Source organism: Eurosta solidaginis, chromosome 2 (assembly GCF_040869045.1).
Source record: "Eurosta solidaginis isolate ZX-2024a chromosome 2, ASM4086904v1, whole genome shotgun sequence".
Taxonomy (NCBI): domain Eukaryota; kingdom Metazoa; phylum Arthropoda; class Insecta; order Diptera; family Tephritidae; genus Eurosta; species Eurosta solidaginis.
This window is the reverse complement of record NC_090320.1, coordinates 74,526,305-74,545,078: the sequence shown is the minus strand read 5'-3', so window position 1 is coordinate 74,545,078 and position 18,774 is coordinate 74,526,305. Positions and strand designations below refer to the sequence as shown.

The window sequence follows — 18,774 nt, the reverse complement described above, 5'->3', positions numbered from 1 at the left end:
AATTATGTCTTTGTAGAAATTAGCAGTATATGTCATGGCATCTTTAACGACACCCTCCGATAAAAGCTTGTCGCCGCCATATTTGTTTTTAAGTGATTTTGTGATAATAATAATATCGTCCACTACAATGTCAGTAAATTTAAATGTTTCAAATGGATTACTATGATTTGCGCTTATTTCATCCCCATTTACAATTTCTTCGATGCTATCATTAATTTCAACAATACTTTGTATAAAAAAGTTATTTAGGGCATTAGCTATATCATATTCATTTTCCAGGCATTCACCGTTAATTACAATTTTAGTGATATGTTTTTTAACATCATTAAGCTCGACGAGGTCTTTTAGACACTTCCACATACGTTTCATATCGCCATTGTTATGATTTACTCTATCTTCCATGTATTTCTTTTTTTTATAAATTATGGTTCTTTTATATATTTTCTTAATGACGTTATATTCGTCCCAAAATCCAGTATTTCGAGCAGTTTTATAAGATTCTATTTTTCTTTTATGCAGGTTTGTTAATTCTCGGTCGTACCACTTATTTCTTATCTGTATTTGGGTCCTCTTTATATAAGTCAGTGCTTGCATAGCCACAGTTACAACTTCGTTTAGGGCTTTAGTTTTAGTTTCTACTCCGGAAATTGACATAAAGCTGAAATCGCATGTTCGTAGCAAAGTTAAAAGATTTTCAGCACTATAGTACTCCCAACATGTAACAGTAGCATACCTTCTCATTTTACAAAGCTTTGTTGTTGGCACTTCGAAGTGGATTGTCTCATGGTCAGAAATGCGATGTTCACCTATATTTACTGCTTTAACTTTATCATTGTTACTGAATAGCAAATCAATTCTTGTAGACGAGTACTCTGTTATCCTTGTGTCGAAGTTTATCCTTTGTATCATTGCCATTTGTGCAAATAAACTTGTTAGCTGGTTTGAGTATGTTGACGATACATTTACATTGATATTAAAATCACCAATTATTAAATTATTATCCGCCTCCTTGAGATGTTCAGTGATGATTTCATTTAGATAAGTAATAAAGGTGGAGTCACTGCTACTTGGTGAGTGATATAGTACACCGATTTTCCATTTTAACGCGCATTTGTTTATTTTTACAATAATGCACCACACATTCATGTTGATAGCTTTATTACAAACTATGCTAAATTGTATATTTTCATTCACATACATGACAACACCGCCAGTGTGCCTACTTTGAGAGTCGCAACGAATGCATTTGTATGTCGGAATACTAAGTTCAGAATCCAAGATATGTTCTGTTGTACACGTTTCCGTACATAACACAATACTTGGTCTTCTTATTTCAATAAGACGTTCCAGCTCGATTTTATTCGCTATGATACTACTAATATTAAGATAAATGCATTCCAAGTTGTATATATTGCTATCTCGATTTAAATAATATTTTGACTTTTGCGCTGCTGTAAGGATTTTCTTTGGTTGCTAATAAACAACTTTCCTTTTCCTTGCATCTAGCTTTTGTTGGTATACGGGACAAGTTCTATCCAGAGTATCATGGTTTTCGTCAAGTCCTAGATTCAGCTCCTTGTTTGCTCGTATGCAGTTAATGCACTTGTTTACTGCATCCTTTATGCATTGTGTATGTTTATGCTCACCCAAGCATTTTGTGCATACTTCCTTTTCCTTGCAGTCAGCCGCTTTGTGATTGAAGCCTTTGCATTTAAAACAACACAATACCTGCACTGCATCATATACTCGGCAACGTTCCCAACCTACATTAAGCCTCTCTCCAGCTAGTACATTTGTGAACGCTTCAACATTCATTTCTATCACAGCATTATAATAGTTTTTCGCGTTCTTTTTCACTTCATATTGCTTAACAATTTTGATGTCCGTTTCACTTAAACAAATGTTTTGTCGTTTAATTCTTTGCACCAGTTCCTCGTCGCTATATTTAAAATTTATACCAGTCACCATGACTGCTGGTTTCACTTTTTTGGGAATCTTAACCTCATAGTTATTTCCCAGATTGTTCTCAATGGCATTTTTTATTTTGTCACGCTCATGGTCATTTTCGCTTTCAACAATAACAACTCCGCTTTGCCTTGCTACTATATTAGTTATTTGCAGCCCTTTAGGATCAACTTTCGAGTTTAGGTCAGTTTTGGTTATTTCTATATTTTGCTTTTTATTCGGCTTGACAATTAGGGGATGATTCTTTCTAATGTCTGGTAACACTTCTTTTTTTTGTCCATCATTTTTTGTTATCGCTGCGTATGACACTTTGGCTTCAACACTATTAACATTTTTCTTTATTTCGGGACTATATCGGGATCATTTCTGGATGGTTTACGGGATCCGTCCAGGACCTCTTAAGGGTCATTTCGGGACTATTAGGTGATTATTTGAGGACCTTTCCGGCATCACTTCTGGATGATTTTCGGTATCCGTTCCGGATCCCGTCGGAATCAATGCGGGACTTTTTCGGAATCATTTGGGATCACTTCCGGCATCATTTCTGGATGGTTTTCGGGATTTGTCCGGATCCCGTCGGGGTTATTTCGCAACCTTTTCGGGGCTAAAACGGGATCATTTGGGGATCCTCTAGGGGTCGTTTCGTGACTTTTTCTGTTTTATATCGGGATCATTTGGGGACCCTTCCGGCATAATTTCTTGATGGTTTTCCGGATCCATCAGGGTCATTTCGGGACCATTTTGGGATCATTTGGGGACCCTTCCTAGATCATTTCTGGATCCATTCGGGATACCGTAGGAGCCATTTCGGGATTTTTTGTTACTTTTCCGGGATGGTTTTTGGACCATTTGGGGATCTGTGCGGGATCCCATCTGGGTCATTTCCGGACTATTTCGGGATCATTTTGGGATCCTTCCGGAATCATTTCTGTATGGTTTTCGCGATCCGTCGTGGATCCCTTCGGAGCCATTTCGGAACTTTTTCTGGAGTATGTCGGGATAATTTAGGGACCCTTCCTGGATGGTTTTCGAGATCCGCCCGGGAGCCCGTCAGGGTCATTTCGGAACCTTTTCGGGATCATTTTGGAACACCTTCAGGGATAATTTCTGTGTGGTTCTCTGGATACGTCTAGAATCGTGTTGTCATTTCGGGTTTTTTGGGACTATTCCGGGAACTTTTGGAGACCCCTTCGGGGCATTTCTGGATGGTTTTCGGGATCTGTCCGCGATAGCGTGGGGGTCATTTCGTAGCTTTTTCTGGATAATTTCGGGATCATTTGGGATCCTATCAGTTTATCAGCTCATTTAGTTCTTTTTTTTTACTCAATTACAAAAATAAAATGCATTAAACAGAAAACAAAATTTTAAACAGATAACTTAATAAGCAGGCTAACGCGAATAGCCCATATATTTAAATTTCTCCTTGCGGACGGGGCCGCGGGTAAAGGCTAGTCTAATATATATTATAAATGGCAAAGTTTGGATGTTTGGATGTTTGGATGTTTGGATGTTTGTCCAGACGTTTGTCTTTGTGACTCAATCACGCAAGAACGGCTGGACGGATTTGTATGAAATTTGGCATGCATATAGCCAATAGTCTAGAAGGATCTACTAGCTATATATTTTTCAAAAGGGGCGTGGTCTCTGCCCCCTAGGAACAGTTATAATTTAATTATTATATTTTTTTGTCTTTGCGACTGAATCACGCCAGAACGGCTTCACGGATTTTGATGAAATTTGGGACAGAGATAATAGGCTACTGGCGAAATTTTTTTCGAACATGGAAAGGGGGTCACACGACCCCTTCGAATAATTACTTTTTAACAATTTTTACACATTATAACTTTACGTATACTGACCTTCACCAATATTACAAACTCAATGGGTGAAATAAGTCGAGGGCTTACAAAGCGAGCAGTGATACACCCCCCCCCCCCCCCCCCCCTTTCCCCTCTCGTGCAAAATCTATAAATTGTTATAACTCAATGTAAATTTTGTCCTAAAATCAATAATTTTTGGTATCTGGCTCATACAGATCGAGATCTAAACAATTTTGGAAAAATGATCAGTGGTACTCTCCTCCTCCCGCCATCCGCCCTCCTTCAATTGCTTTTATTAGCACGCTTTTATTAGCTTTACCTGTATGTTTCTTTGTAACTCTTCATTCGCTCCAACGCGCCTGTTGCCTTATTAACATGGTTTTATAATTATCTTCACCCTATTTGTAATCCCGTTTGGGTCATCTCGAGACCCTTCAGGGATCATTTCTGGATGGTTTTCGGGATCCGTCCGCGATCCCGCCGGGGTCATTTCTGGACTTTTTCGGGACTATTCCGGGATAATTTTGGGACCCTTCCGGGATCATTTGTGTATAGTTTTCGGGATCCGTCCGGGATTCCGTCGGGATTATTTTGGGACATTTTCGGGACTATTCCGGGATCATTTCGGGACTATTTCGCGATCATTTGGGGACCCTTCCGGCATCATTTCTGGACGGTTTTCGGGATCCGTCCGGGATCCCGTCGGGGTCATTTCGGAACTTTTTCTCGACTGATACGGGATCATTTGGGGACCCTTTCGGCATCATTTCTCGATGGTTTTCGGGATCCGTCCGGAACCCGTCGGGGTCATTTCGGGACTTTTTCTCGACTAAGACGGGATCATTTGGGGAGCCTTTCGGCATCATTTCTGGATGGTTTTCGGGATCCGTCCGGGTCCCGTCGGGGTCGTTTCTGGACTTTTTCTCGACTGATACGGGATCATTTGAGGACCCTTTCGGCATCATTTCTGGATGGTTTTCGGGTGCCGTCCAGATCCCGTCAGGGTCATTTCGGGACTTTTTCTCGACTAATACGGGATCATTTGGGGACCTTTTCGGCATCATTTCTGTGTGGTTTTCGGGATCCGTTCGGGATCCCTTCAGGGTCATTTTGGGACTTTTTATCGACTAATACGGGATCATTTGGGGACCCTTTCGGCATCATTTCTAAATGGTTTTCGGGATACGTCCGGGATCCCGTCGGGGTCATTTCGGGACTTTTTCTCGACTAATACGGGATCATTTGGGGACCTTTTCGGCATCATTTCTGTGTGGTTTTCGGGATCCGTTCGGGATCCCTTCAGGGTCATTTTGGGACTTTTTCTCGACTAATACGGGTTCCTTTGAGGTACCTTGCGGCATCATTTCTTCGGGGTAATTTCTGGACTTTTTCTCGACTAATACGGGATCATTTGGGGTAGCTTCCGGCATCATTGCTAGATGGTTTTAGGGATCCGTCCGGGATCCCGTCTTGGTAATTTCGGGACTTTTTCTCGACTTATACGGGATCATTTGGGGACCCTTTCGGCATCATTTCTCGATGGTTTTCGGGATCCGTCCGGAACCCGTCGGGGTCATTTCGGGACTTTTTCTCGACTAATACGGGATCATTTGGGGACGCTTTCGGCATCATTTCTGGATGGTTTTCGGGATCCGTCCGGGATCCCGTCGGGGTCATTTCGGGACTATTTCGGGATCATTTGGGGTACCTTCCGGCATCATTTCAAGATGGTTTTCGGGATCCGTCCGTGATCCCGTCGGGGTCATTTCGGGACTTTTTCTCGACTAATACGGGATCATTTGGGGACGCTTTCGGCATCATTTCTGGAAGGTTTTCGGGATCCGTCCGGGATCCCGTCTTGGTCATTTCGGGACTTTTTCTCGACTTATACGGGATCATTTGGGGACCCTTTCGGCATCATATCTGGATGCTTTTCGGGATCCGTCCGGGAACCCGTTGGGGTCATTTCGGGACTTTTTCTCGACTAATCCGGACCATTTGGGGACGCTTTCGGCATCATTTCTGGATGGTTTTCGGGATCCGTCCGGGATCACGTCTTGGTCATTTCGGGGCTTTTTCTCGACTTATACGGGATCATTTGGGGACCCTTTCGGCATCATATCTGGATGCTTTTCGGGATCCGTCCGGGAACCAGTCGGGTTCATTTCGGGACTTTTTCTCGACTAATACGGGATCATTTGGGGACGCTTTCGGCATCATTTCTGTATGGTTTTCGGGATCCGTCCGGGATCCCGTCGGGGTCATTTCGGGACTATTTCGGGATCATTTGGGGTACCTTCCGGCATCATTTCTAGATGGTTTTCGGGATCCGTCCGGGATCCCGTCAGGTTCATTACGGAACTATTTCGGGATCCTTTGGGGTACCTTCCGGCATCATTTCTATATGGTTTTAAGGATCCGTCCGGGATTCCGTCGGGGTCATTTCGGGAATTTTTCTCGACGAATACGGGATCATTTGGGACGCTTTCGGCATCATTTCTGGATGGTTTTCGGGATCCGTCCGGTATCCCGTCGGGGTCATTTCGGGACTATTTCGGGATCATTTGGGGTACCTTCCGGCATCATTTCTATATGATTTTGAGGATCCGTCCGGCATCCCGTCGGGGTTATTTCGGGACTTTTTATCGACTGGTATCGGATCATTAGGGGACCCTTTCGGCATAATTTCTGGATGGTTTTCGGGATCCGTCCGGGATCCCTTCCGGGTCATTTCGGAACTTTTTTGGGACTATTTGGGGATCATTTGGGGTATTTTCCGGCATCATTTCTGTATGGTATTCGGGATCATTTGGGGTCCCTTCCGGCATAATTTCTGGATGGTTTTCGGTCATTTCGGGACTATTAGGGGATCTTTTGAGGAAATTCCGGCATCATTGCTGGATAGTTTTTGGGATCCGTGAGGGATCCGGTCGGGGTAATTTCTGGACTTTTCAGATATTGTTTCGGGATTACTTTGGGTTTCCAAGATCATTTCTGGATGGATTTCGAGATCTGTCCGGGATCCCGTCAGGGTCATTTAGGAGTCCGTTCGAGATCCCGTCAGGGTCATTTCGGGACTATTAGGGGATCATTTGAGGACCTTTCCGGCATTATTTCTGGATAGTTTTCGGAATCCGTCTGGGATCCCGTCGGGGTCATTTCAGGACTTTTTCGGGACTAATACGGGATCATTTTGGGACCCTTCCGGAATCATTTCTGTATGGTTTTCGCGATCCGTCGTGGATCCCCTAAGGACCCTTCCTGGATATTTTCTGGATGGTTTTTGAGAACCGTCCGGGAGCCCGTCAGGGTCATTTCGGAACTTTTTCGGGAGTATTTCGGGATCATTTTGGTACCCTTCAGGCATCATTTCTTTGTGGTTCTCTGGATAAGTCTAGAATCGTGTCGTTGTCATTTCGGGTTTTTTGGGACTATTCCGGGAACTTTTGGAGACCCTTCCGTGGCATTTCTAAATGGTTTTCGGGATCTGTCCGCGATAGCGTCGGGGTCATTTCGTGGATTTTTCTGGATAATTTCGGGATCATTTGGGGATCCTGTCAGGTTATCAGCTCATTTAGTTCTTTTTTTACTCAATTACAAAAATAAAATGTATTATACAGAAACATCTTTTTAAACAGATAACTTGATAAGCAGGCTAACGTGAATATCCCATATATTTAATTTTCTCCTTGCGGACGGGGCCGCGGTTAAAGGCTAGTATATTATAAATGGCAAAGTTTGGATGTTTGGATGTTTAGATGTTTGGATGTTTGGATGTTTGTCCAGACGTTTGCCTTTGTGACTCAATCACGCAAGAACGGCTGGACCGATTTGGATGAAATTTTGCACACATATAGCCAATAGTCTAGAAGGATCTACTAGCTATATATTTTTCAAAAGGGGTGTGGTCGCCGCCCCCTAGGAACAGTTATAATTTAATTATTATATTTTTTCGTCTTTGCGACTGAATCACGCCAGAATGGCTACACGGATTTTGATGAAATTTGGGACACAGACAGTAGTCTACTAGCGAAATTTTTTTCAAACATGGAAAGGGGGTCACACGACCCCTTCGAATAATTACTTTTTAACAATTTTTACACATTATAACTTTACGTATACTGACCTTCACCAATATTACAAACTCAATGGGTGAAATAAGTCGAGGGCTTACAAAGCGAGCAGTGATACACCCCCCCCCCCCCCCCTTTCCCCTCTCGTGCAAAATCTATAAATTGTTATAACTCAATGTAAATTTTGTCCTAAAATCAATAATTTTTGGTATCTTTTGGAAAAATGATCAGTGGTACTCTCCTCCTCCTCCCGCCATCCGCCCTCCTTCAATTGCTTTTATTAGCACGCTTTTATTAGCTTTTACCTGTATGTTTCTTTGTAACTCTTCATTCGCTCCAACGCGCCTGTTGCCTTATTAACATGGTTTTTATAATTATCTTCACCCTATTTGTAATCCCGTTTGGGTCATCTCGAGACCCTTCAGGGATCATTTCTGGATGGGTTTTCGGGATCCGTCCGCGATCCCGCCGGGGTCATTTCTGGACTTTTTCGGGGACTATTCCGGGATAATTTTGGGACCCTACCGGGATCATTTGTGTATAGTTTTTCGGGATCCGTCCGGGATTCCGTCGGGATTATTTTGGGACATTTTCGGGGACTATTCCGGGATCATTTCGGGGACTATTTCGCGATCATTTGGGGACCCTTCCGGCATCATTTCTGGACGGTTTTCGGGATCCGTCCGGGATCCCGTCGGGGTCATTTCGGAACTTTTTCTCGGACTGATACGGGATCATTTGGGGGACCCTTTCGGCATCATTTCTCGATGGTTTTCGGGATCCGTCCGGAACCCGTCGGGGTCATTTCGGGACTTTTTCTCGACTAAGACGGGATCATTTGGGGAGCCTTTCGGCATCATTTCTGGATGGTTTTCGGGATCCGTCCGGGTCCCGTCGGGGTCGTTTCTGGACTTTTTCTCGACTGATACGGGATCATTTGAGGGACCCTTTCGGCATCATTTCTGGATGGTTTTCGGGTGCCGTCCAGATCCCGTCAGGGTCATTTCGGGACTTTTTCTCGACTAATACGGGATCATTTGGGGACCTTTTCGGCATCATTTCTGTGTGGTTTTCGGGATCCGTTCGGGATCCCTTCAGGGTCATTTTGGGACTTTTTCTCGACTAATACGGGATCATTTGGGGACCCTTTCGGCATCATTTCTAAATGGTTTTCGGGATACGTCCGGGATCCCCGTCGGGGTCATTTCGGACTTTTTCTCGACTAATACGGGATCATTTGGGGGACCTTTTCGGCATCATTTCTGTGTGGTTTTCGGGATCCGTTCGGGATCCCTTCAGGGTCATTTTGGGGACTTTTTCTCGACTAATACGGGTTCCTTTGAGGTACCTTGCGGCATCATTTCTTCGGGGTAATTTCTGGACTTTTTTCTCGACTAATACGGGATCATTTGGGGTAGCTTCCGGCATCATTGCTAGATGGTTTTAGGGATCCGTCCGGGATCCCGTCTTGGTAATTTCGGACTTTTTCTCGACTTATACGGGGATCATTTGGGGACCCTTTCGGCATCATTTCTCGATGGTTTTCGGGATCCGTCCGGAACCCGTCGGGGTCATTTCGGGACTTTTTCCTCGACTAATACGGGATCATTTGGGGACGCTTTCGGCATCATTTCTGGATGGTTTTCGGGATCCGTCCGGGATCCCGTCGGGGTCATTTCGGGACTATTTCGGGATCATTTGGGGTACCTTCCGGCATCATTTCAAGATGGTTTTCGGGATCCGTCCGTGATCCCGTCGGGGTCATTTCGGGACTTTTTCTCGACTAATACGGGATCATTTGGGGACGCTTTCGGCATCATTTCTGGAAGGTTTTCGGGATCCGTCCGGGATCCCGTCTTGGTCATTTCGGGACTTTTTCTCGACTTATACGGGATCATTTGGGGACCCTTTCGGCATCATATCTGGATGCTTTTCGGGATCCGTCCGGGAACCCGTTGGGGTCATACCCGTTGGGGTCATTTCGGGACTTTTTCTCGACTAATCCGGACCATTTGGGGACGCTTTCGGCATCATTTCTGGATGGTTTTCGGGATCCGTCCGGGATCACGTCTTGGTCATTTCGGGGCTTTTTCTCGACTTATACGGGATCATTTGGGGACCCTTTCGGCATCATATCTGGATGCTTTTCGGGATCCGTCCGGGAACCAGTCGGGTTCATTTCGGGACTTTTTCTCGACTAATACGGGATCATTTGGGGACGCTTTCGGCATCATTTCTGTATGGTTTTCGGGATCCGTCCGGGATCCCGTCGGGGTCATTTCGGGACTATTTCGGGATCATTTGGGGTACCTTCCGGCATCATTTCTAGATGGTTTTCGGGATCCGTCCGGGATCCCGTCAGGTTCATTACGGAACTATTTCGGGATCCTTTGGGGTACCTTCCGGCATCATTTCTATATGGTTTTAAGGATCCGTCCGGGATTCCGTCGGGGTCATTTCGGGAATTTTTCTCGACGAATACGGGATCATTTGGGACGCTTTCGGCATCATTTCTGGATGGTTTTCGGGATCCGTCCGGTATCCCGTCGGGGTCATTTCGGGACTATTTCGGGATCATTTGGGGTACCTTCCGGCATCATTTCTATATGATTTTGAGGATCCGTCCGGCATCCCGTCGGGGTTATTTCGGGACTTTTTATCGACTGGTATCGGATCATTAGGGGACCCTTTCGGCATAATTTCTGGATGGTTTTCGGGATCCGTCCGGGATCCCTTCCGGGTCATTTCGGAACTTTTTTGGGACTATTTGGGGATCATTTGGGGTATTTTCCGGCATCATTTCTGTATGGTATTCGGGATCATTTGGGGTCCCTTCCGGCATAATTTCTGGATGGTTTTCGGTCATTTCGGGACTATTAGGGGATCTTTTGAGGAAATTCCGGCATCATTGCTGGATAGTTTTTGGGATCCGTGAGGGATCCGGTCGGGGTAATTTCTGGACTTTTCAGATATTGTTTCGGGATTACTTTGGGTTTCCAAGATCATTTCTGGATGGATTTCGAGATCTGTCCGGGATCCCGTCAGGGTCATTTAGGAGTCCGTTCGAGATCCCGTCAGGGTCATTTCGGGACTATTAGGGGATCATTTGAGGACCTTTCCGGCATTATTTCTGGATAGTTTTCGGAATCCGTCTGGGATCCCGTCGGGGTCATTTCAGGACTTTTTCGGGACTAATACGGGATCATTTTGGGACCCTTCCGGAATCATTTCTGTATGGTTTTCGCGATCCGTCGTGGATCCCCTAAGGACCCTTCCTGGATATTTTCTGGATGGTTTTTGAGAACCGTCCGGGAGCCCGTCAGGGTCATTTCGGAACTTTTTCGGGAGTATTTCGGGATCATTTTGGTACCCTTCAGGCATCATTTCTTTGTGGTTCTCTGGATAAGTCTAGAATCGTGTCGTTGTCATTTCGGGTTTTTTGGGACTATTCCGGGAACTTTTGGAGACCCTTCCGTGGCATTTCTAAATGGTTTTCGGGATCTGTCCGCGATAGCGTCGGGGTCATTTCGTGGATTTTTCTGGATAATTTCGGGATCATTTGGGGATCCTGTCAGGTTATCAGCTCATTTAGTTCTTTTTTTACTCAATTACAAAAATAAAATGTATTATACAGAAACATCTTTTTAAACAGATAACTTGATAAGCAGGCTAACGTGAATATCCCATATATTTAATTTTCTCCTTGCGGACGGGGCCGCGGTTAAAGGCTAGTATATTATAAATGGCAAAGTTTGGATGTTTGGATGTTTAGATGTTTGGATGTTTGGATGTTTGTCCAGACGTTTGCCTTTGTGACTCAATCACGCAAGAACGGCTGGACCGATTTGGATGAAATTTTGCACACATATAGCCAATAGTCTAGAAGGATCTACTAGCTATATATTTTTCAAAAGGGGTGTGGTCGCCGCCCCCTAGGAACAGTTATAATTTAATTATTATATTTTTTCGTCTTTGCGACTGAATCACGCCAGAATGGCTACACGGATTTTGATGAAATTTGGGACACAGACAGTAGTCTACTAGCGAAATTTTTTTCAAACATGGAAAGAGGGGTGGGGGTCCCACGACCCCTTCGAGCAATTACTTTTTAATAATTTTTACACATTACAACTTTACGTATACTGGCCTTCACCAATATCACATACTCAAGGGGTCAAATAAGTCGAGGGATTACAAAGTAAGCAGTGACACCCTCCGCCGCCCCCCCCGCCCCCCCTTTATCTCCCACTCTGGTGTAAAGTCTATAAATTGTTATAACTCAATATAAATGTTCTTCTAAATGTATAATTTTTGGTATCTGGCTCATACAGATCGAGATCTAAACAATTTGGAAAAACGACCGGTGGTGCTCTCCGTCTCCTCCCGCCATCCGCCCTCCTTCAATTGTTTTCATTAGCACGCTTTTATTAGCTTTACCTGTATGTTTCTTTGTAACTTTTCATTCGCTCCAACGCTCCTGCTGCCTTTTAAACATGGTTTTATAATTACCTTCACCTTATTTGTAATCCCATTAGGCTCATATCGAGCCCTTCCGGGATCATTTCTGGATGGTTTTCGGGATCCGTCCGGGATCCCGTCGAGGTCATTTCGGGACTATTTAGGGATCATTTTGAGACCCTTCCGGGATAATTTCTGTATAGTTTTCGGGCTCCGTCCGGGATCCAGTCGGGGTTATTTTGGGAAATTTTCGGGACTATTCCGGGATCATTTCGGGACTATTTTGCGATCATTAGGGGACCCTTCCCTCATCATTTCTGGATGGGTTTCGGAATCCGTCCGGCATCCCGTCGGGGTATTTTCGGGATCATTTGCGTAACTTTGAGAGATAAATTCTTGATGGTTTCCGGGATCATTACGGGACTTTTTCGGGGTTATTGTTGGTCCCTTGCGGCATCATTTCTGGATGGTTTTCGGGATACGTCCGGGATCCCGTCACGGCCATTTCGGGGCTATTTAGGGATCATTTGGGGTATCTTCCGCCATAATTTCTGTGTGGTTTTCGAGATCCGTCCGGGATCCCGCCGGGGTCATTTCGGGAATTTTTCTCGTCTAATACTGGATCATTTGGGTGCCCTTTCGGCATCATTTCTGGATGGTTTTCGGGATGCGTCCGGGATCCCGTCAGGGACATTTCGGGACTATTAGGGGATCCTTTGATGAACTTTCCGGCATCATTTCTGGATAGTTTTCGGGATCCGTTCGGGATCCCATCGGGGTAATTTCGGGACTAATACGGGATCATTTGGAGACCCTTTCGCCATCATTTCTGGATGGTTTTCGGAATCCGCCCGGGATCCCATCGGGGTCATTTTGGGACTTTTTCGGGATCATTTGGGGTCTCTTCCAAGTTCATTTCTGGATGGTTTTCGGGATCCGTCCGGGATCCCATCGGGGTCATTTTGGAACTTTTTCGCGACTAATACGGGATCATTTGGAGACCATTTCGCCATCATTTCTGGGTGGTTTTCGGGATCCGTCTGGGATCCCGTCGGTGTCATTTCGAGACTTTTCCCCGACTAATACGGGCTCATTTGGGGACCCTTTCGCCATCATTTCTGTATGGTTTTCGGGATCCGTCCGGGATTACGTCGGGGTCATTTCGGGACTTTTTCGCGACTAATACGGGATCATTTGGAGACCCTTTCGGCATCATTTCTGGTTGGTTTTCGGGATCCGTCTGGGATCCCGTCGGGATCATTTCGAGACTTTTTCGGGATCATTTGGTGTCCCTTCCGGCATAATTTCTGGATGGTTTTCCGGATCCGTCAGGAATCCCGTCGGGGCTATTCCTGTACTTTTTCGGGACTAATACGGGATCATTTTGGGAGCCTTTCGGTATCATTTCTGGATGGTTTCCGGTGTCCGTTTGGGAACCCGTCGGGGCCATTCCTGGACTTTTTCGGGACTAATACGGGATCATTTGGGGAGCCTTTCGGCATCATTTCTGGATGGTTTTCGGGATCCGTTCGGGATCCCACCGGGGTCATTTCGGGACTTTTTTGGGATCACTTGGGGTCCCTTCCGGCATAATTTCTGGATGGTTTTCCGGATCCGTCAGGAATCCCGTCGGGGCTATTCCTGTACTTTTTCGGGACTAATACAGGATCATTTGGGGAACCTTTCGGTATCATTTCTGGATGGTTTTCGGGATCCGTTCGGGGTCCCATCGAGGCCATTTCGGGATTTTTTCGGGATCATTTGGTGTCCATTTCGGCATAATTTCTGGATGGTTTTCGGGATCCGTCAGGAATACCGTCGGGACTGTTCCTGTACTTTTTCGGGACTAATACGGGATCATTTGGGGAGCCTTTCTGTATCATTTCTGGATGGTTTCCGGTATCCCTTTGGGAACCCTTCTGGGACATTCCTGTACTTTTTCGGGACTAATACGGGATCATTTGGGGAGCCTTTCGGCATCATTTCTGGATGGTTTTCGGGATCTGTTCGGGATCCCACCGGGGTAATTTCGGGACTTTTCGGGATCACTTGGGGTCCCTTCCGGCATAATTTCTGGATGGTTTTCCGGATCCGTCAGGAATCCCGTCGGGGCTATTCCTGTACTTTTTCGGGACTAATACAGGATCATTTGGGGAACCTTTCGGTATCATTTCTTGATGGTTTTCGGGATCCGTCCGGGATCCCATCGGGGTCATTTCGGGACTTTTTCGAGATCATTTGGGGTCCCTTCCGGCATCATTTCTGGTTGGTTTTCGGGATCCATCCGGGATCCCGTCGGGGTCATTTCGGGACTATTTCGGGATCATTTGGGGTTACCGGCATCATTTCTGGTTTGTTTTCGGGATACCGTCGGGGTCATTTCGGGACTTTTTCGGGATCATTTGGAGACCCTTTCGGCATCATTCCTGTGTGGTTTTCCGGGATCCATCCGGGATCATTTCGTGACTTTTTCGGGATCATTTGGTGTCCCTTCCGGCATAATTTCTGCATGGTTTTCGGGATCCGTCAGGAATCCCGTCGGGGCTATTCCTGTACTTTTTCGGGACTAATACGGGATCATTTGGGGAGCCTTTCGGTATCATTTCTGGATGGTTTCCGGGATCCGTTTGGGAACCCGTTGGGGTCGTTTCGGTACTTTTTCGATACTAATACGGAATCGTTTAGCGACCATTTGGGGACCTTTCAGGGGTCACTTCGTGACTTTTTCTGTATTATTACGGGATCATATGGGCATCATTTCGGGATGGGTTTTGGGATCAGTACGGGATCCCATCAGGGTTATTTCACGACTTTTCGGGACTATTTCGGAATCATTTTGGGACCCTTCCTGGGTAATATCTGGATGATATTCGGGATCTGTCCGGGAATTTTAGTATCATCTTGGGACCCTTCCGGGATCATTTTAGGTCTCTTCGCAACCGGTAGTTCAGCACACATGCCTTTTTAAATTATGAGCTTTTATGGCCGTAGATTTGCTGCTAATTATTCGTAATTAAAATTCCGTATGTTTTATCTTCAATCTAATACAGCTTTTTTGTTCTATTTTTGAGTTTTTTAAATGAATCGTGTAACGAACTGTTATAACTATAATTACACTTTTTGTAATATTTTAACCAACTAAATACCCGAAAAAGCAACACTATTTTCATCTAAAAAGTTATCTTTGGTTTTAGCTAATTGTAGGTTCACTCCTTTGTTCTATGAGTAGTAATTCTTTTACCCCTCCCATATCAGTTAATTTAATTTAAAAACAAAATGTATTTTTTTTTAATTCGAAAAAAACTTTTTTTGTTCTACTCATGAAAGCGTGCCTTTCAGCTTATCTTCTCACTTTGTTCTTTTTTTACTAAATTACAAAAATAAAATACATTAGACAAAAATAATTTTTAAACAGATAAGTTGATAAGCAGGCTAACGTGAATAGCACATATATTTTATTTTCTCCTTGCGGACGGGGCCGCGGGTAAAGGCTAGTACTAAATATACCATACATTGCGAATATACATTTTTTTGTTCTCTTTCAACTCTCGTATAAGATATAGCCACCCGAGTTGCCAACCTAGGGTTGCCAACTAATCCTATTATACTTATTTTTTTTTTTGCATATGGGTTATGATTACGAAAACAACTTGACTCATTTGGATGAACTTTTGAATAATAATACCAAATAATGTTATTAGGAGGAATCGAACCCCTCAATCCATACGATTTTCCAGGCCCAAAAATTTCTTCAGAAAAAAGTCGTAACAGTGATCAAATCACTTTTAGGGGTGTCAAATATGTGTGTACAAAATTACAAGTCTATATCTTAGCTGGTTGATTTTTGGCCGCAAAACATGGTCATTTAAACCATAGTGCAATGTCAGGATTTTTTTCTAAATAAACATTTGTCTTATTCCATTTTATTTACTTACCAATATTTTTCAACTCTGAAGAGTGCATTTTTGTGGGTTTTGAAAACCATTTTCCAAAAGTTTTCGCCAATTTTTTTTCATATTCTTTTCTTTTTTTTTTATCTCTACGATTTTCAACTCCACTTTTCTTTCTTTTCACAGGCTCGGACATGATTGAATATGACTATACGTACCAATCGAAATTTTCTCGCGATTTTCTAAATCGTATTGAACTTGCCGTCTAAAGATAGAAATATGAGCCCTTTTTCACACACTTTTTCATTTATTCACTTAGTTCAAATTAGAATTTACTTTATTTAAAATACTGCCGATACTATTTTCTAATCGAAACTATAACAATTTGAATTTGACCGGTTTTGACCAATCAGCGATGTAATTATTCGGACGTAAGTAGCTGGTTGTTGACAAACACGTGTCGCCGCTATATGCATATACAGTCGACTCCCTAATATTATCCTACATTAATGTTATAATAAATGTTCTATTTATCGAGATTTCTTGCTCTTATTACATTACTTTGCCAGTTTTTGCAAATGTACGTACCTTTTTTTTTGTACATGCACGCATGAGCGCGCTTTATCGGTAATCACAACTTTCAAATAAATGTATGAATTAATCGACTATCATAAGCATTCTAATTTAAATATTAATTCAATTTCACTACATTAAAAATAAAAGGCGCCCATATACATATTACTTTTGAAAAAAATTTACATATCTGATGATCAAGTGAGAACCTTGCGTGTTCCTGGCAAACGAACGCCTATTTTTTCATTATATTTTTTCAAAATACTTCTGCGAAATTTTGTTTAATATTACCGAAATTCAGCGCCCCTACTCTATTGGCGCCCGAAGCAAATGCCTCACCCTCGCTACGGCTCTGGGGTGTAGGACAGTCGGTAGCGTAGTGCCATCGTAGTGGATGTTATAAATGGTCGACATTTGGGACGTCCAAATTGTAAATAAGGCCGCGGATGATTTAGTCGGTGATAATGCCAGGTTTCACGAGGCGAAAAAACTGGAGAGATCAGGGAGGTAGCCGTTTATTCTGTTGCAAAGCTCATCGATCTGTGGGCCCGGGCCTGTGGCCATTATTGTGCAGTCATCGGCGTGTTGGCTCATCAATCAGATACCTGTGGGATGCCCAGGTTTCTGGGTATTCAAGAGGAACTGTTTGGTTAGCATCTCATTTCTCTCCCTGATGGGGGAGTATTCGCGCCTCATTATGTATATGATGCTCTGGGGACATAAGAAGACAGCCCGTGGCGATTGTAGTGCCATAGTAATTGCATTAAATTAAATTTAATTGTAGCTGGCAACTCCCTCTTTGGAAAAGTGCAAGATGCAACCATGCTTCAGATGCACTTGGCATCACTAAAAATGTTAGAGCCGAGCAACGCGGAGAGTTTCTGATTGGTTGAAACTGCCGTTGTTCGACGCCATGATAAATTTTGAAGCCATTATTAATTTCGTTGCTAAGCAACGTAAGGAAAAAGGTGCCGAGACACAGAGTTGCGTTAGCGGGAGTTAGTTAGAAATGAACCGGCACTCGATCAAGACGCGCACTTTAAAGTCGTGAAAATAAAAGCAATACAAGAACAAAAAAAGTACAGTGACAAATTGTTGTGGTACAAAAAAGAAACTAAAAGTGTCATTAACAAAATTTTAAATAAAAGAAAAACAATACACTAAAACCCAAACGAATTTATTTATTATAAAAACAAAAACAGAAGGACAAAAAGGAAAATATAAAAGTAAGTGCGTGGGTGTGCGAGCGCATTAGAGCGCTAGTTAATTTTCCACAGATCCACATGGATCTTTTATATGGCGACCGTGGGCCGAAGCCCTGTAAATGCGGCGAGTGGCCGGAAGGAGGCAAGCCTCCCAACTGGCGTGGGTGCTCAAATTAAAAGGAAAAAAGCCCAACACAAAATTTCAAAAATGTTGGAAAAATGAAAATTTACAAAAAAAAAAAATTACAAAAATATACAAGTTAAAAACCCATCTACAAAAAATTTTTTTACAAAATTTAATACGATTACAAAAAAATATAAAACAGAAAATCTACAAAAAAAAAATTACAAAACATTTAAAAATTCCTACAAAAAAAGTTTAAAATCAAAAATTTACAAAAAATCCAAAAACTGAAAAAAATTACAAAAAAAATACAAAAATTTTAAACAACTTCTACAAAAAAATTACTAAATTTAAAAATTTTTACAAAAAAAAAAAAATCCAAAACTCGGAAAAATCAAAAAAATACAAAGACAATACTGAATTATCGAGCGTAATTATTAAATTAAAATAATTATAAAAGATAACCTACCCTATAACTTTTTCTTGGATCAGGTTTTATTTAATTTAAATCTATAGTCTTTTCTACTGTGTATGATATTTTACTTTTAAGTTTTTGTAATAAGTAATTTTCACATAATTAATTTAATTATTTACATTGTTATTATTATTATTGTAATTTACTTTTACATTCCTGACTGGTACTATAAAATAATTTTGTAAAAATTT

At 43.0% G+C, this 18,774-nt stretch overlaps 1 protein-coding gene across 7 annotated transcripts in view; it reads left to right on the top strand.

Moving 5' to 3' along the window:
• LOC137239928 (haloacid dehalogenase-like hydrolase domain-containing protein 2) overlaps positions 1 to 18,774 on the top strand; it is a 218,115-nt gene that overhangs the window by 11,932 nt on the left and 187,409 nt on the right. The window contains exon 4 of one of the 7 annotated variants that reach the window (XM_067765736.1): positions 16,393 to 16,872. The exons of the other annotated variants lie outside the window; for them this stretch is intronic. Coding sequence (XP_067621837.1) covers positions 16,393 to 16,404 — 12 coding nt within the window. The 3' untranslated portion in view covers positions 16,405 to 16,872. Of the gene's footprint in view, positions 1 to 16,392; positions 16,873 to 18,774 lie in introns of those variants that run through there. 7 annotated transcript variants of the gene reach the window in all.